Source organism: Electrophorus electricus, chromosome 14 (genome assembly GCF_041902795.1).
Source record: "Electrophorus electricus isolate QZ-2024a chromosome 14, ASM4190279v1, whole genome shotgun sequence".
Lineage (NCBI taxonomy): Eukaryota > Metazoa > Chordata > Actinopteri > Gymnotiformes > Gymnotidae > Electrophorus > Electrophorus electricus.
The window spans coordinates 23,997,016-24,022,007 of NC_137510.1; the positions used below are offsets into that span (position 1 = coordinate 23,997,016).

The following is a 24,992-nucleotide window of genomic DNA, read 5'->3' on the forward strand; positions in this document are numbered from 1 at the left end:
CCTGGACATTAGACTTACATTCAGCTTGTCAAGGAACTCCCGCCAAACCTGTGATGTAAACTGCACCTCTCAGTCAGATATTATGTCCCCCAACAGGCCGAGCTGGTGGAATACATGCTGGAGTAGGAGCGTAGCTATTTCTGCGTAGGACAGCCGCCCAGGAGAGAGGAGCCACAAATGCTCGCATAAAGCAATGGCATTTCTCCTGGGTTTGGAGTTCAGCAAAGCAACAGAGAGAGAGAGAGAGAGAGAGAGAGAGAGAGAGAGAGAGAGAGAGAGAGAGAGAGAGAGAGAGGCATGATTAAAGCTGATGCGGATATGCGGAAATTGATCATTTGTTTTCAGCGTGCAACACTTCGCTTCTCTATGTGGTGCTACAAATCTTTTTTCGGTAAGAAATATTTTTGTTTATTTATGCTTAGGCGTTTGCATTAGTGAATATTTAACCAGTTTGGATAAATGTTTATATCATTTTTTTGGATAAATCTTTATATCATTATATCATTCGAAAACGAAAGTTCATGAAGGCGTTTCATCGGCACATGTGCTATTTAAAATAATATTATTCAAAATGTATAGATGAAAAACAACTAAAGTACATTTTTGTTCTTTAAACAATTTACTCGTCTTGGACGCGGGACTGCTAAGACGACCGCGGACGTTTGGCGTTAACTTTCTAGTTTTCTAGTCAAACGACGTTAGGGTTTCAGTAGGCCATATAGCACGTTGCAGCGATTCTTTTTTTTATACACTTCATGAAGCATTTTTACTAGTCATTGTATTCTATATTTCCTAAGGAATGTGTGTGCATTTACTAACTCTAATGTTATCAGAACATATGATATCAGTGATTCAGCAAAAGTATAGGCGTTTGGTGATCTGCGCTAGGTTTGAGTCAGAAACGGCATGAAAATCTTATGTCGTGGTAAAGACGATCGTTTTTCAAATATATTAACCTTTGAGAGCAAGACATAGTAAAGTAAAATAACCAAATATTCCGGTCTGAGAATGCAGGAAAGACAAATCGGCCATGAAATACAATTTTTTGTGTTATGTGTTTTATATATATATATATATATATATATATATATATATATATATATATATATATATATATATATATATATATACATATATATATATACACACACACACACACACACACACACACACACACACACACATACATACATATATGTATTTTTAATATGCATATTCGTACAAAATAAACACTATTTACTAGCTAGTTCTTACACTATTTATTAGTAATGATACCACAGTGCTTTACAGTAAATTAACCTTCCAATTATTGTGAACCTTGTCCCTACACAGGTCACTTTATTGCATGCGTCTCTTTAGCTGTGCATTTTATAAGTGAGCAAGTAGCCTGTATGTCGTGGTGGCACTGTGCCTAGAAATGCACAGAGATCGTGTGATTTATGCCTACTGGGCCGTTACAAGTCTTAGCACTTCTGTCACTACTGTATAGGGAGAGGTCGCCACCCTGAAATATCCAGTCAGCAGCGATTCTGGCCATAAACTGACTTAAAAAAAAACTGAAGGGCTAGCTAATACAAATTTGGTGTGACAAGCAATGGGTTGTAGTCTCTAACTGTATGCCTATAAGGTGTTTCTAATAATGAAAAGTTTTCCATAAAATATCTTCAATTGTATTACAAAAAGAGATGGGAGCTTGATCCATGTGACTAATAGGTTATTGGAACACTAGCTTTTCTTGTTATCTGCAGTACACTTTAAGTCTCTGCTGTACCTCACTGTAGTATCTCCTGTATACCTGTATTTAAAAGTAAAAGTGTTATTTACACATTTACGTATTGAACTTGCCAGCTCATTTACCCTCCGCATCCTTCCATAATAATATTAATAAGACTAATATTACTGGAATGCGTTTAAAAGGTAATGAGAGTCTGGATCCTGTTTGTTTAACCTTTACTTTGCAGCTAGTATGTCTGTACATCCCTGCACCATGGAAACAGCAGAAAACCACAAATCACCCCATGAGATGTTTTTAACCTGGCCAAACAGGAACTTGCCAACAAAATTCACTGAATCCTTTGCTGAAAAATGGTTTTCCCCCAAGGCTGACATTAATAATCTATTAAACACTGTTTCTTAAGTTAATAAATAAATTATATGCCAGGAATTTAAAAGATAACAGATTGTATAATATGCACATAGCTCCTACTTTCTACTGACTGAATAAGGATACTAAGATAACAACACCTAACTCGGTTATATAATTCAGTAATGTAGCAAGAAATGCACGTGATTCATGATTCTTGTGAAATTCATGATTCATGATTCCGGTCAAACCGGCAAGGTACTTGAAAGATGTCATTTTATGTGACAGAATATATGAACGTGACCTAGTTCTGCACTGCATTTGTATGCCCACTTTTTAACGCAATGTGCTATAACCTCGCTCCAAGTACCTTATTCAGTTGCAGGGTTTCTTTATGAGAGTGTGTTCAATGAGCGAGAGAGAGAGAGAGAGAGAGAGAGAGAGAGAGAGAGAGAGAGAGAGCGAGAGAGAGCGAGAGAGAGATTGATTTATAAGGGACACAGGAAAATGTCTAGTGCGATTGGACAGTTAGGAAGATAATATTGGCTGGTTACTAGTAGTAATCTATATTTTGTCATTTTCTCAGGAGCGTTTCTAGAATTTGAAAACATCTTCGGTCTAGAACAAAACGTTCGGTGCCTCATGTACCATCCCCATGCAAGAGAGTTGTTTTAATTATATATGTTTAATATTTACAAGCAACGTTTTACCCCATTTTCACTTCACTATATAAGACTTTTTCAACCAAGATTAAACTCTACTTTATTGGCTATAATATAGGCTATTGGTTATAATATATAATTTGGTAGGCTATTATTATTTTTAAAAAACAAACAAACAAACAAACAAAAAAAACATTAAGACCTAATAACGTGGACAGTTGGCGCATAATTTTATTTTCCAGTTTTATGTCCTTATTGGTCATTCGGCCTGTCTGTGGTGTGAGGTGACAGTTACGTTTGCTCTATTCGTTTACACAAAGACGTGAAATTATTACTGAAATGTAATGGTGTCTCATACTGCCGTCAACGAATATTCTAACTTCGATTATGTAGGCGAAATGTTTTAAGTCCCAGACAGTCGATTGTGATAATTAATTAATGATAATTAATGTGTGAGTGTGTGGGGAAAGAAACAATAGAGTTCAAGACTCTGCCGCAGAGAGAGTGATTTGCGCTCCGCAAAACTGTGGCGCCATAAGGTTGTATGCAAGGTATGTAAGGTATAGTTGGCTGATCATTCCATCACTAGCAACCTAAGGGCGTATCTCGAAATTATGTACCTCAATGTGTATGGCCTGATTTCTGCCAATATGTTTCGGGAGTTCTGGCATCAAGAATGTAAGTAGTCTACTTTTGCCTTTTTTAATAGTACTCTATTATAAATTATACATTGGGGTAAAACATCTTTGTCACATTTCTAAAAACTGTGTAACTCATTTATTTTAACAAAAATAAAAAAGTGTAGGCTACTGTACTTACTAAACAGATATTGCAGGGTGGAGACAGAAGCTTCATGCACAGCAAAAGGTAAATGGTTTGATTATTATTTACCATTTAATGTCAAGCAAAAATGAAAAGACATATTTATGATGAAGTAGATATACCTATTCAAGTAATTATGTCTCTCGTATTGTTTTCGTTATGGACAAAATGCGCAAAAAGAATGCTTAGAACTTTTTTTAGAAGAAATGCTCAAACGTCATTTTTGGCCAGTTTTGACAGTGCCAGTGTCTTACACATGAGCTAGAGAGCAGTGTCTGCTTTACGAAAATGCATAATTTCTAAAATTCTGGTTTCACTATTGTCACTATTGTGTACACACTACTGTTTCACTATTTTGTAAACACTATTTCACACACAATAGTGAAACACACATTCCAAATTCATCAGAACCGCACAGCAAATAAAAGTCAACAGACTGACATTTTTGTTAAAGAGGGACATTCTTCTTTTAAACGTGGTTCAAACACGAGGGATTCAACCCGGAATATTTTATAACAGTTCCAAATATTTAATAATGTGGGATTTACAAAACGCACATGCAGTCAAATTGTCAAACAGTCAGTTACCCAGATGTCAATCTTCTTTGCGTTGGTTTGTTTAATTACATTTTGTTAACCCCTAGTGTGGTGCGAAACGGGATTAACAATTCGGGGCCATGTTTTTTTTTTATCGTTTCTGTTCGAAGGCTATAGGCTACTATCCGATTAGCGAACTCCGATCGCGTAAATAAAATGAATATAATAATCAGAGACGTCTTTAGTTCCCACAAAAAAAAGTCAAAACATGGAACCGCCATAACAGCCGGATTTTTTTTTAAATTTCCTATGCCTCTTGATGTCTTTAACGTAGCAAGATTGATTTTCTGTAGGCCGTGAACCGTGGTGTCCGATCTCGACCAAGGGAGGATAGGACAATAGGTTGGCATGGGTTTCTTCCCCGTTCTCTTATGGAGTTTTTTCTGCCACTGGCTTGCTCACGGTGGCCTTGGACTCTGATATGATAAAACTTTCTTAATCCACTCTGTTGGAACTTGAAATAACGTCTATATGTGCAGACTGTTAATATGTGCGGACTGTTGATATGTGCGGACTTTTAATATGCTTTAGAAGGAAACGGTGACGATGGCAAAGGAAAGACTTTCCAAAAGAGAACTGAATTAACAGACGGGTTTATAAAACTGCAAAATTGTATTTTATTTGGGTTGATTGTGATGTTTTTCTATTTTACGTACGCCAAGTGTAATTAAATCGTACGTAAGACAAGTGTAATTAAACAGTGTTGACAATAAATAAATTACGTTTTTAAGCATAGTTGTTGTTTTTAACTCAAACTAACTCATTTCTGTATTGGTATGCTTATAGGAGACTTACTGTTGTGCTTCATGCTATAGATTATAGTAAGACGTCTAATTCACACGGGTTTAGCATGCGATAATTTAAGCATTTTATATATCATTACATAGATTTACGGTATTTATCTGACGCTTTTATCCAAAGCGACTTACAATTATGAATGAATATAACTGGAGCAACTGAGGGTTAAGGGCCTTGCTCAGGGGCCGAATAGTGGAAACTTGGCAGTGGTGGGATTGCAACCACTGAGCTACCACTGCCCTATACTTAGCGCTACGTCTTCAAAGATGTAAATACATTAAAGTCAGAATATATGAAAATGCTTTGGTGTAAGAAGATACCGTCATTTTACACACGTTCGAATTAAGTTTCTGTCGTCCTTGGACAAGAAAAACGCTTTTGATGTGTAACTCCCTTGACTCTGGATATTAGCTTCACAACGTTATTTTGCAGCAACCAATCCAGATTTATACTGCTTTCAAGCAGGGCCGGACTGGCCAGTGCCCGGTGGGCCGCGGACTCTGGTCTGGTCACGGGCCGGCCGTTTCATGAAATACATTTTATGTACTGGTTACTGTTTTACATTAAAATAAATTTTCTAAACTAGTAAACAGTCTAAACTACTAAACATTATCTGTCTGGTACTGCGATTTATATAGACCTATATAATATACTGTATTACGTGATCAAGTTGGTTTAGTTGTCAGTACATAATGTTGCAGCGAAACTGCCGATTTCTGTTTCGATACCGCTACATTTCGGGTAGTATATACATTATTTCAATTTATTTAATCTCATATCTATTTAAATTCTGCGGTACTAATAATTAGTGTACTTTATGTATTAATGCATTGTATTGTTCTCTGGTCGTCTGCGTGAACGATAATTAGTGGTTTTCAGATGCGATTTTTAGTATGATGAAATAAAGCTATAAAGCACAGGATAGAAAATTTTCAAATTAGGACGGAACATTTATAGTTTCTCGTTACGTTAATGGAACATTTGGAGGAGCTGCATAGACATTTGCTCAGATTTGATGATGGCGTCACTGCTGAACAACTACGAACAGAACTGCTGTGCTTTGGACAGCAGTGGTCAGCACTTAAACGATCAGTAGCAGACGCTTATACTGTGATGGATGACAATGGCAGTGAGCGTGAAGAAGATGGGACAACTGTGTCAACTTGCAAGTCTTGTAAAGACTGTCCTGCCTGTTACTACAAGGTGCCATTCTGGTTGAAGCTGTTAACCGATGCTTATCAGAGCATTGGGCTTGCCTACAAGCTACTGCAAACGCAAGTGTGAAAGATCTGCGTTGAAGTGAATCAAAAGCAGCGAAAGCAGATAAAAGCAGACAACTGCGTAAATTACTAGCCTACGAGGGTACTGGCACTCGGACGTGACATTGACATTTGACATGTACTCGAATAGCGTGTAAACCGTGTTTCTACATTTTTATCCTTCATTGAATTTTATTTCTAAGCATGTCGTCTAATTGTGACGTGTCTAAACAAGTGTTGCGATTACGTTTGGCAACAGTTTAGATAGAATTCATATCATAGCAAGGAGTGAGCCGCGTACTCATCATAAATTTTAAGAAATTTGCAATGAATAACGGACCGAGTAGGTCGACCTCGTCACCTCACTCGTTGTAGTATGCGCGGGCCGGTGTTGAGACCCAGTCCGCCCCTGCTTTCAAGTCGTGTCGGAAATATCGTATTTACGAGATGAGAGCACACGGAGGCCACCACAATGTCGTATTTACTAGTAGGGAAAATCGGATTTTTCTATAAGCCCCAACCTTCCAAGTTTGGCGTGTCAGTAACAAAACGTCATGGCGGCTGCCGGTATGGACGCTGCTACAGCAGCCCGTAAAGGTTTTAAACTTATGAGCGGAGGTTGTGCATGTTAACTATACCGTTCAATTTTGTATACGTTGTGTGCACAACTTGCACTTATGTTGATGAGAAATAGCAACAAAGCTAATCAGGAGAACCCTAATGCACGTCCTAAAAAAAAAGTAAAACCAAAAGGAGTTTTCTCATTGCGTCCTTTTTCCCCCGACGAAAATCCAGTTGAGCGCATTCTGCGTTGTAATTACGACCTCCGAACTAGTAATAAGGCAGTTATTCTGATCCTAGACCTGGATTAGTTACTAAACCTGCTTTGTCCACGTCCTTTGATAGAAGATTTTGATATTATCCTATAGATTCTGAACAGGATTTTTATCTAGAGATAAAGTCTGAAATTGAGAAGGTACGTTAAAATGTACGATTCTTTGGGGGGGGGGGGGGGGGGGTTGTTTGGTTGGTTTGTTGTTGTGGGAGGGGGTTGCTTGATTTTTGAGTAGTGAAGACCGGCTATGATGGTAGCACTTTTTTGCTTCAGCACCTGTAACACAGTATTTTTGAGCTAGAGATCTCAAACTGTGTGTGTGTGTGTGTGTGTGTGTGTGTGTGTGTGTGTGTGTGTGTGTGTGTGTGTGTGTGTGTGTGTGTGTGTGTGAGACAGAGAGAGAGAGAGAGAGAGAGAGAGAGAGAGAGAGAGAGAGAGAGAGAGGCCGTAACTCAAACCACTGTCTGTTTGACTCAGGGGTTTGTGTGCATGTGTGTGTAAACTAGTCCACTACTGATTAGCCTACTGTACACTCCGTATGCTTTGTGAACACTCTACTACAACATACCCATATAAAGAAGACGTTGGTCTAATGAACAGTATATGTTTGTGTGCATGTATGTATATACTCTTAATTAGAGTCACGGTGCTGACAGGTGCAAGCTTTGTTGGCCCAGAGACTGCATAGGGCTGCAGGTTACCCACCCAGAATTAACCAGGTAGGTTGGAAGACTTGGAGTTAGTGGCCAGTTGAGGAGAGGATGGCATTTAAACAGATGCTTTAGGCACACCTTTGTCAGTCTTTCTTTTCCACTGCCTAGTCATTCTGTAAAATAGTTAAAATCAAGGAATTGTTCCTAGTTGTATGCAAGGGGATGGTTGTAACATTTTTTAAAGATGTGTTACAACCCACCTCACCCCTCTCAGCTATTGTTTATCCAGCTATATTACTATAGTGGTTTGAAATTAGCAGGGGAAAAATGCATCACATTTTGCCTAAGAATCTACAACTAAATCTAACATAAATCATATGATTGTATCTGCACAAGTATTAGTACTAAACGAAATATAGTCTTGGTCAAAAAATTACTTTCTAATCTCAAAATCTGTTTTTGAGTAAACAATAATCATAACCTGTTTCCAGCCTTTATAACCAACATGTGGGATCAGGGAGGAAGTGGATAAACAATGAAATGATCATATGACTCCCATCTTATCAATAATTGTTGAGATTGCTAGTGTTACAACTCTCCCAATGTTACAACCATGCATGTGAGAATATTGTTTTTCCGAAATATTATTTGTAATGTATTACAGGTTGTTCTGTTTCTCGCTCTCTGTTTTATTAATAGGTGTCTGTTTAATAATATACTGCAAACAATTAGAGATAATGTAGAAAATTAGGAGCTACGAGTCTCCATGTGTTTTTGTAATGTCCTCAGTTTGATGAATTGTACTTGTTAATTTCATTTTAGACGCATATTTCATTTTGTATCCCCCGTCCCCAAAACTAATCGTTGACTACACGAGTCGGTTCAAATAATCCATATTTCTAGTCAACAACACGTCCTTATCAGAAAGCGAATGAACAACGTCAACTGATAGCAACAAATTTTCAGAAAACGGCTAAATTGATCATGTATTCCGCTCATGTATATTAGTCCTATAGGAAGCTATAGGATAAATCCTACTGAATCTATCCTACTGTTCGTTGTCCGACAAAACAAACCTGGAACTATGGCTATTGCGGCAGTGAATAAATTAAACGCGCTTGTCTTGTGGTTACTAGCCTGCACCAAACGAAAACGGCTGAAGTAGAGTATTAAAACATCAGCATTATTACGGAGCTAGATGGCTATTTTACGAGTGGCTATGCCAAAAAAAACCACCAGCATACGCACGTGTTTATTTACAAAATATCATCATAAACATGACTTATTTTAATTAGGTATATGGTCATATGCCACTTCTTAGAAGTGCTTTTGTATTTGTAATCAAATGTTTGTAGAAATTGGGATATTTTATATTTAGAGTAATAGTATTTTTGCAGCTGCTGCAAATGTAAATCATCTCTCCTCAAGCATAAATGTAAGCGCGTTGACAAATGCGTAGCGACAAAACAGAAATAGATAATGGAAAAATTTAAAATAAAGTTTGCTTATTTAAACAGGTTTAGTTTGTACTTTCTACACACACATGGGAGCTGTAAGGAAAGCCGAAAATGCTTCGGTCCACAGCGGAATGCCATTTATTTCACCTCACCGCACTTACTTCTACCAATAACACAAAAAGCATGCAACCACATTTGCACTGAGGCTCACAGAAGGCTGTGTAATAATCTGCCAAAGAATAGGGCAATAGTCTGACAAATAACCTGACACAAATTATCTAAATCTCTAAACCTCACCAAACGAACCTGAATGTCTCCGTTCAAATCGCCACATTGTCAGTAAAATGTGCTGCAAACCTGATAGAAAAAAATTCTGAAATTATAATTAAAAATGCATTGACATTGGCAAAATTACAGATGATGTGTTTAAATCACTCTTATGCGCAGCGGTCATCGGGTGTTGCAGCTATGTGCATCTACCTTTTCTCAGAGATAAAGAGGTGTAATTTGAGGATGCTTAGTAGTTTCATCAATTATAGAATGTAATGATAACAGTGCGCAATAATTCATTTAACAGCAACCACCGTAATCTTACTATAGTTACCATGACGCTTAAAACCATTAATAACAAAGTACCGGTGTGCCCTCTAGTGGTCACTCAACTATATATTTTGTGTGTGTGTGTGTGTGTGTGTGTGTGTGTGTGTGTGTGTGTGTGTGTGTGTGTGTGTGTGTGTGTGTGTGTGTGTGTGTGTGTGTGTGTGTGTGTGCTCTTTCAGTGCTGCTACTGTGTAGCTGTCGCTGGCAGCTGTCTCTGGCAACACCGCTTCCTGAGTCTCAGTGCGTTGGGACACAACAGGAAAACATCCATGCCATCTACAAACTGCCTGTCGACATCATCCACGCTCTGCAGGACTCTTCTTGCCTGTCCCAGTGGTCTATTAACGTAAATACTCCAGCCTACCAACTTTCTCCCTCAGCCTCGCTCCACAGTGTGTCTCATCAGTGCACTGGCTGTCATTTATCATAATTTACATGGCTTCATTTTAGACCTTCCAGACTAACCTCAGACTTTGAAGTTATCATGAGTTTGCCATTTTTTTTGCTTTTCTCATAGCAGATTCTTAGCAGCTAAATCTTGGAAATGTCTCTTCTAAACACATTTCAACATGGTCATTATTTATTTGGCTGTTTTGTGGTATAGATGTATTTCATTTATTTTTATAGCCAGTAGGCCAACACTGTTGAATTGTAATTAAGTTAAAAAAAATGTAAGTAAAATATACGTGTCTGTTTTTTATCCAAAAGATTTAAAGGTATGTATTATTATGCAGGCACTGTAGAGATGAAAAAATGGGCTGTGAATTACCTATTACGTTACCGGGCGTATAAGTAATGGCCTCCTCTGTAAAATGATGGGGGCAACCACACAATCTGAGCATTAAAGCAGAATATATTTATATTTTGTTTTCCAAATAACAATTTAACAAATCCTCATTTTCAAATGATAAGTAATTCAAAGCTAGCAAGATTTATTCATAATCAGTCTCCCTATTAGTTCTCACTATTAGTTACCAGATACTGAAATACCTAAATATGGACTTTGGGATGTGCTTTTAAAATCAGATAGCACTGTAAACTTGTCATGTATGCATTTGTCACTCTGGCTCACCCCTCTAATTTTTTTATCATTTCTTCCTCTGTTCTTCCTGTTGGATCCCTTCTCCAGGACAGGGCTGTAGCCATTAACCAGGATGGAAAGATTGACACTGTTTTCCCGGTCATTTCTGTCACCAATACAACCCTCACCATGGACACCTGCAATAATACACTGGACTTTCACATCACCTGCTCTAAAAGTGGTGTATGTCAACTATAATTCATCCTCATAATATTTACTTCACATATAGGCATGAAGTAAATCAGTGTCCTTGAGTTTTGCATGCAGAGACTCTATTGTTTTGACGTTTTGTAAATTTGTTTCTTTTTTTGGTGCAGTACACCAAGACCGTGCAGTGCTCATGTGAGTATTTTTGGTCTTTTTTATTATTTTTATGACTTATAATTTTGCAGTGTTTCTATGATGTAATTCCACACCAAAACGGTATATCAGCACAAATCAGAGACGGCAGGATCCAGGTGCAGAGTGTATTCAGTATACAACAAAGCAATAATAAAAGCAAAACCGTTGAAAACAGTCCAAAAGACAACAAAGCAAGACACAGAAATGTACCCACCACAGTGGGAAATCAGCAAGACCCCAACCTCATTATCCCTGTACACTGTAATTATGGCCTTACATTTCACGGTTAGGCTGATGACATTCGGGTTTCTATTAGTATTGCTTCAACACAAGCTTCATTTTATCATCTGCATGCCTTTTCTATTTGCTCAGTCAAAATGATGCAAGAATGTTGAGAAATGCCTTCAGTTTTTCCACATTAATTACTGCAAGTCTCTTTTTTTATGGGCTGCCTGCTAAATCAGTCAGCTGTCTTCAGTACATCCCAAACTCAGCAGTTAGAGTCCTTACATCTACCAAACTTACTGAACACATCACACCTGTCCTTCAGCAGCACAAATGTACTGAACGCATGACACCTATCCTTCAGCAGCCCAAACGTACAGAACACATCACACCTGTCCTTTAGGAGTACAAATGTACTGAACGCGTGACACCTGTCTTTTATGAGTACAGACGTACTGAACACATCACATCTGTCCTCCAGCAGCACAAACATACTGAACGCATCACACCTGTCCTTTAGGAGTACAAACATACTGAACACATCACACCTGTCCTCCAGCAGCACAAACATACTGAACACATCACATCTGTCCTCCAGCAGCACAAACATACTGAACGCATCACACCTGTCCTTTAGGAGTACAAACATACTGAACATATCACACCTGTCCTCCAGCAGCACAAACATAATGATCACATCACACCTGTCCTCCAGCAGCACAAACGTACTGAACGCATGACACCTGTCCTCAAGCAGCACAAACGTACTGAACGCGTGACACCTGTCCTTTAGGAGTACAAATGTACTGAACGCATCACACCTGTCCTTTCGCAGTACAAACATACTGAACGCATCACACCTGTCCTTTAAGAGTACAAACGTACTGAACACATCACACCTGTCCTCCAGCATCTGCACTGGCTCCCTCTTATCTACCGGATTAAATATAAACTCCTTCTTCTAACCACCAAATCTCTTCATGCTCTTGCTCTTACCTACAGTACATCTCTGAGCTCATTCAGTTATGCTGGCCGTCTTGCACCCTCAGATCCTGTAGCTCTTAGATCCGGTAGCATGATTCCAACAAACCCGACTTGCAACCATCTTTGGCAGATCCTTTAGTCTCTTTGTAACTGTCCTTGTCTGTCTTCCTGTCACTGTTGGCCCCTCCACTTGCCATGTGGTAACCCTCTCTCAAGTCTTTGTTTTTCACTGAATCCTGGTTCTGGATTTGGATCCAGTTGTGGATTTGTCCATAATGTATCTCGCTCTTCTCAGCATATGCGTCCATCTATCATTCTCGCCACATCACACTTCCTCCTTATTGCTCATTATTCTTCATAGGGTCTTTATTTTCTTTCCTCTTCACTCACATTGTAAAGCATCCTTGGCGGTATGAATTATTATTATTATTATTATTATTATTATTATTGTGATAAACAACACTTGATGTGTAGCACAAAAATATGTAACACATGCTTCATGTGTAACAAAAATCAGCACATTTAAAATTTGGGTGCATTTAGGGAGGCACGGTGGTGGAGAAGGGATCTCTGGGTGCAGATGACATGGCCAGATGCAAATGTAAATCTATTACTTCATTCAAAGGTCAAGTCTGTGCTATTGGTTAAGTGAAAACAAGTGCGGCTGCTGCATGTGGCTCATCACTTGTGATGTTCAGACCTGGAAACCAGCAAGTCTGTACAGGAGTTAATTCAGGAAGAGGCAATAGCAGTTCCGGAGGCAGTGATAGCATGTATTCCCTGAGCTTAGACAGGCTTCCTTCCTGCTGCGTAGACCTTCCTATGCAGCAACCAATGTTACAAGCTAAATATCTTGCCAGAAAATATGATGCTAGACTCTTGTATATTGTGTGTATTTATGCATTAATTAAAATAGATGCAATTATAGAACCTTAGATGGACCAACCAAACTAAGGAAAACTACAGTTGCTGGTTTGTACTGTATAAATGATTGTCTTTGCTGGTTTGGTTTGTAGGATTCTTATTCTTCGTATTACAAAAAATATACCCTTGTTATTATACTTGTTATTTATATTTTAGATTATTATAATTTTGAGGTATAAGTCGATGGTCAGGAATGAATGTGCAATAAACTATATTGAAATATGTCAAAAATTAAAAAATGTCACAATCCGCAACTTCCTGCTGTCGCAGTTGCCACAGCAAAGGCTTTTGTTTTGTTCTCTTTACTTTCCATTGCATGTCACATGCTTTCACTCTGGCTTGCGTTTTCACCTTTTAGTTTTATCTTTCCTATGTTCCATGTTCACTCACCTTTGTTTTGCGCTGGTCAGGTTTTTGTTTGCCTTTTTGTTCCTAGTTCCTTGTGTTTTGTTTATGCTTTATTACATTAGTTCCCCAAGTTGTTCGGGTTGTTGTTTAAGGAGGGGAATTTTCATGCTACTGAGGCCCTTTCAACAGGTAGAGGGGTTTGCGAGCAAAGCGAGACCGGACCCCAAAGCCTCCCTGCCTTGGTCCACCAAGGAAGCTGCCAGCTGCAGAAGAAACATACTTTGGAGCAAAGTCCCCAGGCAGGTCCATCCCACTAAGATTTGCTGTCCACTGTCCAAGCCACTTCAGGGGGCTTTAATGGATTTTTGGTGGGGGCACTCTCTCACTTCCCATCGGGCCTTTCCTATACCTCGTGTGGGTAGGACTGTGGGCCTGAGGGGCTGCCCAGGGGCCTCTTTGTCTTTGTGTCCCCCTAACAGTTGCCCAGCCTCCAGACCCCAGCGTGGAACATGCCATCCAGCCTACAGGTCCCGCTCCAGAAGCCGGAATGGAACATGTAGCTCAGGCTGTGTCCACCCATTGCTGCGCAAGCTCTCCATTACCTCCTGCGGCCATGGCCTGCAACAGGCCAGTGATTCCAGAGGCCTCTATGTTGGCTTCCTGGGCCTGAGTGACTCAAGAGGCCTCTCTGTTGGCCTCCAGGACCCCAGTAACTCTTGTAACTATGCCTCATGCATCCCCTGAAACTCCTGTGTTCTCTGAGGCTGCTGCACCAGCCCCTGTAAATGCCTGCGTTTTTCCCATCACCTGTTCCTGAAACTGGGCTTGTTCCCATTGATGTTCCTGTCCTTGTGCCTGTTGTTGTGCCTGTTCCAGTCCTTGTGACTGTCTCAGTTTCTGTGTCTGTGCCTCTGATCGTGTCTGTCTCTGTTCCCTGTCTGTCTTTGTTCCTGTCCCCATGTCTTATGTGCAGTGCCTAATCCGTTCTGTTCTCCGGAGTCCTGTGCTCTCATGTCCTGTCCTGTCTCCCTGTTCTCCTCCTTCGGTCTGTTGGGCATCTTGTCTGCTCCTCACCCAGTCCCAACTCCTGTGTCTGCTCCTCGTCACATGTCTCCTGTCCCTGCTCCGTGTCACCCCTGGTCCTGCGGCTGCCTTGGATCACCTCGGGTGCCAGTTACAGGTCTTGCCCTGACTCCAGCTCCTGCTCCTTGCCGTTCCTGCTCTTTGTCCTGCCTGTTTCAGTTCCTTCCTGCTTGTCTCACCTCAGCTTCTGTTTCTGTATCTGTCCCGGGTTCCCTTTTTGGTTTGTTTGGCACATAGGAACCACACGTTGGGGGTGAGGGGGTGGCGGTTCTCACAGCAACACCTTCTGCTTTGTATTCTTTCTGGTTCTTTGGGTTCACGTTCACATTCACATTGGTTCCCCTTCACATTCATTCACTCTGGCTTGTGTTTGTTTAGTTTTACCTTTCCAGTTGTGGAATTTTGAGGGTCAGAGGTTATGTGAAGTAAAGAGAATTTGCAAGTAAAGTGCATTTATTACTGCAGAAAGTAGACAGAAAAACACACACAGAAGTTCCTGAGAGGAGAAGTGCCCAGAGGCTCGCTTCTCTCTTCCTCTTTTAGTCGCTCTTACAAATAACAATGTGTTGAAATCACATTTTCTTCAACCTGGCATTTTAGCTGTTCACCTCGGGTTTAGTTGCGTTGGTTGCATCCAGTTTCTGCTAAGGCTTAATGTTTTATTGTTACTCCAGCTCACTTTATCACAATTTCACAGTAATTCCATCTCACCCGTTTTCCATGTTCTCTCTCCTTTGTTTTAAGGTGGTTAGGTTTTTGATTTGCCTCTTTGTTCCTAGCTCATTGTGTTTTGTTTTGTCCTAGTTCCTTGTGTTTGCTTTTTTACTTTAGTTCCCTGGGTTGTTCCATTTAGTTTAGTTAGTTGTGATGGAAAATATTATTTGATCATGTATTGTCACCACATTAGTAAACTCCTCCTCGCACTTACATCCTGCTTTTCGTCTCGTTACTGCATGATGCTTGGTCACAATTTACTTATATGTTACACTGCTGAACAACAAGCAAGATGCGCGTGATGAAGGCAGTGGCAGTATTTATTAAAGACAAGACAAATCAGTGCTTAGGGAAGCATACATGAAAGACAGGGACTTGAGCGTGGCTCGATAGGCATGCGTGAAGCCCAGGTCCAAAGAGGCAGAAGCACGCTAAGCTGTAGTCTTTGTGGGCTAAAAGCGAGGCGCAGGAGAGGGGCACCTGTGCATGTTCAGTCAAAGAGAGAGTAACTAGCAGGTGATCGTAAACTAGGAAGTGGTTGTAAAGTGTGACTGGATTTCTGACTGGGTGCTGACTTTAGATGTGACAGTACAACACATTCAGCAAAAAAATTTAATAATGACGCTAATTTGGTTACATGTTTTGACTTGATTATGAGTTGAATAAGGAATAATGCACTGTGATACTCTGCCAATATTGAAATATTATGTTGTAATGTGTGAAAAGTCAAACCAGCACAAGCAATAATTTTGATGACAGATCAGCACAAACTACAGAGGTTTTGTTCAGTTTCTTTTTACATGGGCTACCATCTTTGCCAAGTTCTCAGTGCTTCTCATGAGGTTGCATGCAGATTTGTGCTTGCAAAGCTATGCTGACAGCTGACTCAAGATCGTCAGCTCTCAAGTTGTTTGATAAAGCAACATGTTTGTTTTTGTTACAGGTAAAAGCTCTGCCCCTCCTGCCCCTCCTGCCCCTCCAGGCAAAGGTACCTTATAGCCATTTTTGACCACCTGTCAACACCTTTAGGCTTATACATTAATGACTGTCCTAAAAAATAAATGAAAATGTGCAGCTTGATGTCAGTATTTTGCTTGAACTATGCAGTTAAGCAAAACCCCCAGTAAATATTCTACCAGCCTAGCATTATGAAACTGTTTAAACAGATTAAACCTACGTGGGTAAAACTGAGTACAGTGTTGTTGTTTCAATTAATATTCAGCTCTCTTTGTATAGCATTATGTGTTCCATTTAATTTGCTATAGCATTACAACATGCATTAAACCTCAGAGGGTTAGTACACAAATAGACTGAGTGCATATCTCTCAAAATTTTGTTTCCGCAATTGAATTCAAGGTATCAACAAATCTTTCATGTCCTACCTTATTAAGCAATGTGGCCAGTGCTTTCCAGAACTTGTAATCCATACCCAGCAAGCTAAGTAATCAAACAGAGTTTTTTGTAAGTCAGACCTTTTCAAAAAAAAGCCTAAAAGAATGAGATGTGTATTATACTCATGATTTCTTTACAAGAGCTTCTGCTTTGAAATGTGGAATGGTAAAAACATCTTTTGTAACACGAGATGTGTACGCCCAAGTGTACATTTGACTAAACCAATGATCTTTCAAATAGTCACTCTCAGTCTGATGGTCGTTGTCCTTCTTTCCTGCTCTTTAGGTATGTCCACCCACACTCCCATGAGTTCAGCTCCCTACAGTGAGTACCTGGAAGTCTGTTTTTCACCCTTGTTGAGCAATAAGAGCTTACATGGTTGTTGTTTTTTAAGACCAGTTTATAACTTTTCCTCCTTCCAGAGTGGATGGGGACTGTCATTATCATCTGCCTTCTCATTTTTTGAGGTATGTACTTATCTTTAACTCTTAGATATATTCAATATACAGATGAAAGTTTCTTTTGGGGGGGGGGGGGGCATATATTTTCATGTATGTTTTTGTGTGTTTGTTTAGTTCTTGTCAAGTTTTATGTAAGCATATGTGTCGGGACATTAAACATAAATCTGGTGAAGCAGCATTGCAAGTTGATCTTCAGTCACACATTATGCTTTGTCATCAGAAACATACATGCTTTTCATGTCACTTTCATTTTGCACAGTGTTTCTTTAAGATGTGGTGTGATTGTTTGGCAAGCATTTTCAGATATTTTAAGACTTTAGGCTCAGTCTCCTTTGCAACAAGTAAAATGACCTATTTATAGGTAATATAAATACCTATACCCCACCTATATGTGGGGCGTTCACTAGTTCACTATTAGTTATTAAACTTTTTTTTTTTTTCGCTTAGCAGTGTATTTCAGTTCACTGGCATTTTATTGAAAACAGGAAGAGGCTTTTTTTCCATGTGTGTTCAATGTTATTCAACTGTAATGATATTTGGTTTCATCATTAACCAAGAAGTTTTTTATTTATATTTATTCTTTATTGATATTTTCATATGTTGTATAAAATACAAGCAGATTAATATCCATTCCCTCTTTAGTGTCCCTTATTTTGTTTAAAATATAAAATCTACATGGTCTTGGTTTTGTAGGAAACTCTTTCAGATCACATACAACCTATCATTTTATCCTTTATGAACTATCGACATAAAAGTTACTAACTAACTTCTTCCACTAGGAGGCAAAGAGTAAACAAGTATTCCTGTAGCTCAGCCCTCTGATCTTGGAGACACTCCTTAGACTTGGCTACAAAAGTGTGTTCAGAGGGATATCCCTTGTTCATTTGATTTCAGATAGTCTTGGGTAATGTCATTTAATTCTGGCCCAAACTGTCACATTGCCCTGATAATATAAAGCTTAGTTTTATATAAAGTTTATTTGTCCCAACATGTTTCCTTTAAGGAAAGTGTTTGGTTCAGTTCAAGGCCAAAGTCATGTAAGAATCCTGGAACTATGCGTGTGGAAGGCCAGCCTCTGTTAGGGCTCACAAGCTCCTCCGTGCATATTGCTGTTGCTATGGACACACAGTTGCTTTTAGGGGGATACAGAACTGTTTCCACAATTCATTATATAATTTGGTTTATGTGTCTTTAGGATTGCTGCCAGAAAATGATGGAGAAGTGGCATCCTCATCATTCATAGTAAAAATTAAATGACAATGCCTTAAGCTGTGGATAATGATAAACTCTACAGGGTTTTGCCATCATGATGGCATGATGGCACACACATACACACACACACACACACACACACACACACACGCACACACACACACACACACACACACACATATATTATATTATTATATACTTACATATTTATATACATATATACTTACATATTTAATATTAATTATATAATATGATACATGATTATTATATATTATATGTATTGTATATCATAATTCTTTTAACAGGATACATATACGTGTGTGTGTATGTGTATATGTGTGTATGTATGTATGTTATACATATATATATATATATATATATATATATATATATATATATATATATATATATATATATAATAAGTATATGATATATATATTACACATATATATATATTACACATATATATATATTACACATATATATATTACACACACACACACACATATATATATATATATATATATATATATATATATATATATCATATACTTATTTAATACACATATATACGTATATTTAATATATTAATTATAAAATATAATACATGACTATTATATGTACTGTACATCATAATTCTTTTAACAGGATACATATTCTTCTAACAGGTGGACTGTTATAAACCTAAAGGTGTATTTGTAATATGTGGGGGCAGTGGTAGTTCAGTGGTAGTTCAATTTACTGATTATTGACTAATAATCAGTAAATTGCCAGTGGATTAACTGAAATCTGCATTGCCTCTAATGCTGTTCAATAAACTTTTTTTAATCACCAAACACATGCTACAGATATCTCCTTACAAATCCTACAATATCAAACTACAGGCCAATGTGTTGCTTGGGAAGTGTAGACTATTTACGCTCGAGTTACATTATGGATAAACCACTGTAAGGGGACATTGTTATTAAGAAATGACCAGTATAGTCATATTTGAAATAGTCAGCTGGCAACTGGGTTTAAACCTTATGGCACCTGACATTTTCCTGCGGAAAGATAACAATTATCACATGTATAACTGGCTAATTGGAAGTGCAACCTAAGAGCGTATTCCAGTCCTCGCTAGCTAGCTTGGTGCTCTGTCACCTTGAGGCCTATATAAAACTGACACTATGAGAAGCCACTTTGCCTACAAAATCATTGGATCCCAAAACATTAACAGTTCCCATGATTCGGCTCGGAGGGTGCTCCCTATTTCTCTTTGCTAGGAAGTCGCTTTGCAAACATCAGCCCCTGTGCACTCGAACTCCCACGTGTGCGCACGAGAAAGGAACACGTGGATGTCGCATAGCAACAGATGCGCCTAGATTTCTCAACAGCAGGTGAGCGGTAGCTAGCGGTAGCTAGCGTTAGCTAACCGAGCTAAGTTAGGAGGTCAAAACCATGGCTGAGGACAGCGGTCTTGAGAAACCAGACACTGGTGCATTAAGCCCCGAACAGCAGGAAAAACTGCGTCAGTTCAAGGTAATGAAAGTTTTAAAATAAACAGAAATCAACACTAGCTAGCGTTAGCGTTAGCTAGCTAGTTCTCTTAGCTTCCCTAGATTTTGCGAATACTGTTGTGAAACCATTTTTGACCTGCAAGTGTGTGAGAATTTTGTTTTCACTTTGGAATTTCTCCCATAGATCAAAACCAGAATAGCGAACGAAATGTATATGAGGGCTCATCCAGAAGTGGAAATTCTGCTGAGTGATTTTCTGAGGTAATTAATGTAACGCTAGCGTTATCCAGGTGGCCATGGTCGAGTGGTTCGTTTTTGTTTAAGAAAGGGCTGTTCATTAAAATGTTCAGGAAATGATGTGTTGTCCAATCCTTGCACGGAAAAGAAGGGGGTGACTAGTATTAAAAACCAAAGATGACAAGTGGTTTTTTTTCCCATACACTTTATGCACTCCATATATGGACAAAGTGGACATTACAAAAAAAGATCACAACCCTTAGAGTTGCACTATCAGCCCTGTGTTTCTGGATTTCTAGGCCTTGTCAAGGTTCCATACAAAAAAAATAAATTATATAGAAGGTAAAGTTCATATATCCACTCTGGCCATACGCTTCTGTGAAGCAACTACACACACACACACACACAACACACACACACACACACATCCACCCACCCACCAAGGGTTGAGTGGAAGGCATGTACACGATGGACTAATTGTGGCTGGACATACAAAGAATGGTCAAACCAATGCAAAAACAATGCAAAAACATATTATGTATGGCGACTGTAGAGATCAAATGTTTACTTCAAAGGAGAGCAAATTTTAGGCATTTTAGAAATCCCAAACAGACACATTTTTAGGTCCCAAAAAGTGAACATGTCTGGGGAAAAAGGATGTATGGTCACCCTATTGAAATATATTAAACACACAGAGGTAAATGACACAGGGATATTGTTTGGAAAATAAAATAAAGCAGAGTTTTTACCCAGCCATTTATAATAGTGGCAATGGAACTTGAATGTGTGCTCACATTCCACATACTTATATGTTACATAAGGATGATCTGCTTGAGAAGAAATTGGTTCCTATGAGAAATGTGCAAGTGTATCAGTTGTATGACAATATCTATGTGAAGCAAGAATTTGATCATTTGACACCCCATCTTTTTTTCAATCATTCATTCTTTTTCTCTCTCTTTCCTTCTTTCTTTCTTTCTTTCTATCTCCCCCCATCAGAGATGTGTTTCTTAATAAACCTACCAATATCAGTGAATTTGCTGCAGGTAAGCATTTTGCTTTAAAACTTAAAATAAACTACTCGGGCCACACGTTTTGACATCAGGCTATAAAAGTGGAAACCTCCTTGTTTTTGTTCACAATAGATACAATTCCTGATTCCTAGATTTGGGATGAAATCCTTGAAATGGAATTTAACATTTTGAGATTGTGAAACTAAGATGAAAAAGTACAAGTATCCACGTGAGCACCTATGTAGCAATAGATTTCCTATTATTCTGCACTGTCTGTTCTCACCATGATTAGCACAGGATGTCAAGAAAGCATATGGTTAGTCTAGACTAAGCTCAGATAGCAATAATATATTAAGCTTTAGCAGAAACTGGATGCAACTAATGGGAAATATGTGTTGTTATTGAATGACTGAACAATGGAATCTTGTAGTGATCATCTCGATTGCCAGATGAAGAAAGTGTCATTTCAACACAGTGCTATGTGTAAGAGAATTCTGTGTGAGATGAGTATTTCTGCAGAAATAAATGCACTTTACTTGTAAGTGGTGTATGACTGTACATTGTGAGGATTTTCTTTCTCCTTCTTCTTTGGCCAGCTTATTGTACAAGCAAGTTATCTGAGTAGTTCTAGCTACCTTTCCTAACTTTGTAATCATCTGTAATCACGTTTATCAAGTGATAAGATTCCAGTGTTGTTGTATTTCCTGGTGAGATAGATTAATGAGTTGATATTTTGTTCACATCTGGCATACAGCTTGATATCATCCATGTAGACAAGGTGGCTGATGGCTCCATTCCATAGCTGATATGCAGAACAGTAGCGAGGACAGGACATTTCCTTGGTAAATCGCACACCTGATGATGACTCGTTCTGTTGGTCTGAAGTTGGCCTCAAGGGTTGTCTTCCACAGCCCCATGGAGTTCTTGATGAAGAGTCTTAAGAGTTCTGTTGATGTTGTACAGGCTCTTGCATTTCAGTATCTGTGTGTGGGATATTGAATCATAGACTTGCTTGTAGTCAATCCAGGTGGAGCACAGGTTGGTCTGTCAGGTCTTACAGTCTTGAGTGTTTTATGCACCAGTAGCTGGTGCTTGGCTTCTCTGGCATTTTTACCAATGCCTTTCTGGGCCCCACTCATGTATTGTGTAATGTGCCTACTCATATTAGCTGCAATTATGCCTGATAGGATCTTCCATGTTGTGTAGAGGCAGGTTAGCAGCTGGTAGTTGGATGGAACTGCCCCTTTCTAGGGGTCCTGCAGACCTGTCTGGCCTTCAGGTAACCATTCAGGGTGGCTTCCATCTGTTAGTAGCTGGTTCATTTATGCTGCCAGTTAGCTTCTCTAGCTAGTAGGTGTGGACCATGTCAGGAGCCTGGAACTGTCCATCTCTTCATATTTATGACCCTTTCTTTGGCGTCTACTAGTGTGATGGTTACTGGATTCTGTTCAGGATGTTGCAGTGATCTGCTTTCAGGTTCAGTAACTTCTAGACATTGCCGTTGTGTGATGCCTCCTTCTCCCATATGCTTTTCCAGTATTGTTCTTTCTCCAGCTTAGGTGGGTTCATTCTCATTTTGTTACCCTTTAGATGGCTCATGGGAGAACATCCTGTTTATTCTCCTGGCTTCTACTTCTCCTGTTTAACTCTTCAGGCAAGCATACAGTGCTATTAATCTTTGCTTGGCTGTCTCCAAGGCCTCAGGTATGGACAGCTTGTTGTATTTCACAAGTAGTTTCATCACGCCTTTCTGCCTTTCGCGCCATGTTGTCCTTATCTTGGCCTCTAACTTTCTTCTCCAAAGAGGATACTGCTCCTTGCTGATGTTCATCTTGTAGTCAAGCACCACACTGTTGCCGTGGTGCACGTCCGCTAGTTGATCTCAGTGATGATTAGAGTAGTGATGGTCCATGGTGCTGCATTCACATCTTCAGGTTCTTCATTCAGTCTTGGTAGTCTGCTACAACTGGAGCCCAGCTTAGCCAGGATCTTCAGTCTCAGGACAGCAGCTCTGGTGTTGATATTGGTGCATGGGTTCGCTGGGTGTTGGTTCCCAATTTTGGGATGTGAGGATGATGATGATGATGATGATGATGATGATGATGATGATGATGATAATGATGATATGAGCATACATCTGCATGTGTGAGTAGTGTGTTCTTTCTAACCAAACGCTATGTTACAGACATTACAAAAATGAGGGGGGGTTTTTGCCAGCATAATTGAATTTGAGTGTGAACTTTTAGATCCTGGAAGCAGTAATAAAAAATAGCACTGATCTGTCATACCCTTCCCACCTGTGCCCCTAACTACAGATAACCAGGCTCAACCGAAGAACAAATTCTTTTAAATCATGCACAAACAACTGTAGTTCCATTGTACCTTTCGCTTTTTTCCTGTTAAATCTTCATTAAGCTTTGTAATGAGTGGGGAAATTATTGATGGATGGTAAACATGTGCTTCAGGCTTTTACATGATAATACATCTATCTAGCTAGCTAAGCCATTTCTCATATATATATATATATATATATATATATATATATATATATATATATATATATATATATATATATATATTGTTTCTCATTTAATCAGTATATACTTGTAGTGTGATTTAAGAATAAAGTACAAGTCTTTAAAACTCTAGTTTGTAGAAAGCCCTAGAAGTCATTCTGCCTTTCATTATGCATTGGATACTTGGTTATGTGACTAGGACAGGGGGACTGTACCAGTTTGCTTATTACTTCTGAGGAGCTGAACTGATTGCTCTCTTCTCTCTCAGATCACTTCAATGACCCAGACCTACCAAGGAAAATCCAGGCCAAAGTGAAAGACAGTGGTTCAATGAAAATTTGAATTTTTTCACCATATAAATATTTCAACTGAACAATGACAAAGGCAATGTTCTCTTAACCTTTGCCAATCCTTCCTAACCAGTGCGAATGCACCCTCTAATTAGTACCATTAGGTATTTGGGTTTGTTAAAAGTACTGTCACCAGGGAAGAGGAGATAGTTTGTTTGTTAGATGGGACTATGGGGATCAAAGATGAACTGCACTGAACTGAACATAATGCAACTGTACCAAGAATGCATTGTTATTATAGTTACATCTTGTTGCTTAAGAGATTCTGAACACGTCATTCTCTCTAGGAAAATATTAGCCTGCCTTTCTGACCAGTTCACTTGCAATGTTCTCATTGGTCTTGAGACATTCTTGGCAAAACTCTTGGGAGTTTGCAAACAAGCAGAGGACACAATGAATATAATGAACTGGGAATGTGGATTAGCCTGCATTTCCGATTACACAAGGGTGCTTTTTTTTTACCTTTTCAACATAAATGTAAACAGAAAAGATGTGTATGTTGATTGCTTTTACTTAGTGTTGACAAGCATTTTTTTTCTTTTTTTTTTCCTTTTTCCTTCCTTCACTGATGCAGAATTTCTCTCTCTTGTTTTATAGTTGGTCCTGTCCACAAATTTGACTTGTTATAAATGTATAAAACTATAAGCTTTATATTTTGAAAATAAATTCTCAATATTTCAGTCTTGTTTTTATTATTTGGTCAACTGGCTGAATCAATTCCTTGCTAGTAACTCACATGTGAATTACACGTTATAAAATGTTTTAAATTGCACCTAACAAATCACAGAGGGATCCTGATCAATCAGTGTTCATTCAAACAGAAGCAAAGCTAATTGTTACTGCGAA

At 38.9% G+C, this 24,992-nt stretch overlaps 2 protein-coding genes across 5 annotated transcripts; both read left to right on the plus strand.

Annotated features, from left to right (window-relative positions):
* The first annotated feature begins 247 nt into the window (after positions 1 to 247).
* LOC145651146 (uncharacterized) lies at positions 248 to 18,848 on the plus strand. 3 transcript variants are annotated; one of them, XR_014116909.1, is made up of 8 exons: positions 248 to 391; positions 9,945 to 10,111; positions 10,895 to 11,029; positions 11,164 to 11,188; positions 13,859 to 16,454; positions 17,144 to 17,182; positions 17,281 to 17,325; positions 18,515 to 18,848. XR_014116909.1 is itself a non-coding variant. In XM_081696269.1 (8 exons), the coding sequence occupies exons 1-7, from the start codon at positions 298 to 300 to the stop codon at positions 17,322 to 17,324; spliced, it is 549 nt and encodes a 182-aa protein (XP_081552395.1). In that variant the 5' UTR covers positions 248 to 297; the 3' UTR covers position 17,325; positions 18,515 to 18,848. The 3 variants fall into 3 exon arrangements, 2 of the variants coding, with proteins under 2 accessions (XP_081552395.1, XP_081552396.1); XM_081696269.1 differs by having other exon boundaries at positions 16,410 to 16,454; XM_081696270.1 differs by lacking the exon at positions 18,515 to 18,848 and adding an exon at positions 17,434 to 18,507 and having other exon boundaries at positions 16,410 to 16,454.
* A 235-nt stretch (positions 18,849 to 19,083) lies between these two features.
* Positions 19,084 to 24,826, plus strand: riiad1 (regulatory subunit of type II PKA R-subunit domain containing 1). Of its 2 annotated transcripts, none has more exons than XM_081697028.1 (4): positions 19,084 to 20,052; positions 20,215 to 20,291; positions 21,267 to 21,313; positions 21,413 to 23,777. In XM_081697028.1, exons 1-4 carry the CDS (start codon positions 19,972 to 19,974, stop codon positions 21,430 to 21,432), a joined length of 225 nt encoding a protein of 74 aa, XP_081553154.1. In that variant the 5' UTR covers positions 19,084 to 19,971; the 3' UTR covers positions 21,433 to 23,777. The 2 variants fall into 2 exon arrangements, with proteins under 2 accessions (XP_081553154.1, XP_026854985.1); XM_026999184.3 differs by lacking the exon at positions 21,413 to 23,777 and adding an exon at positions 24,065 to 24,826 and having other exon boundaries at positions 19,091 to 20,052.
* The last annotated feature ends 166 nt before the right edge of the window (positions 24,827 to 24,992 follow it).

Excerpts from the sequence above, each read along its gene's own strand:
- LOC145651146 (XM_081696269.1), top strand. The coding sequence starts at position 298 with ATGATTAAAGCTGATGCGGATATGCGGAAATTGATCATTTGTTTTCAG. Across the intron at positions 16,455-17,143 it reads TCCTGCCCCTCCAGGCAAAG|GTATGTCCACCCACACTCCC; the intron begins GTACCTTATAGC and ends CCTGCTCTTTAG. Across the intron at positions 17,183-17,280 it reads CATGAGTTCAGCTCCCTACA|AGTGGATGGGGACTGTCATT; the intron begins GTGAGTACCTGG and ends TCCTCCTTCCAG.
- riiad1 (XM_026999184.3), top strand. The coding sequence starts at position 19,972 with ATGGCTGAGGACAGCGGTCTTGAGAAACCAGACACTGGTGCATTAAGC. Across the intron at positions 20,053-20,214 it reads AAAAACTGCGTCAGTTCAAG|ATCAAAACCAGAATAGCGAA; the intron begins GTAATGAAAGTT and ends TTTCTCCCATAG. Across the intron at positions 20,292-21,266 it reads CTGCTGAGTGATTTTCTGAG|AGATGTGTTTCTTAATAAAC; the intron begins GTAATTAATGTA and ends TCCCCCCATCAG.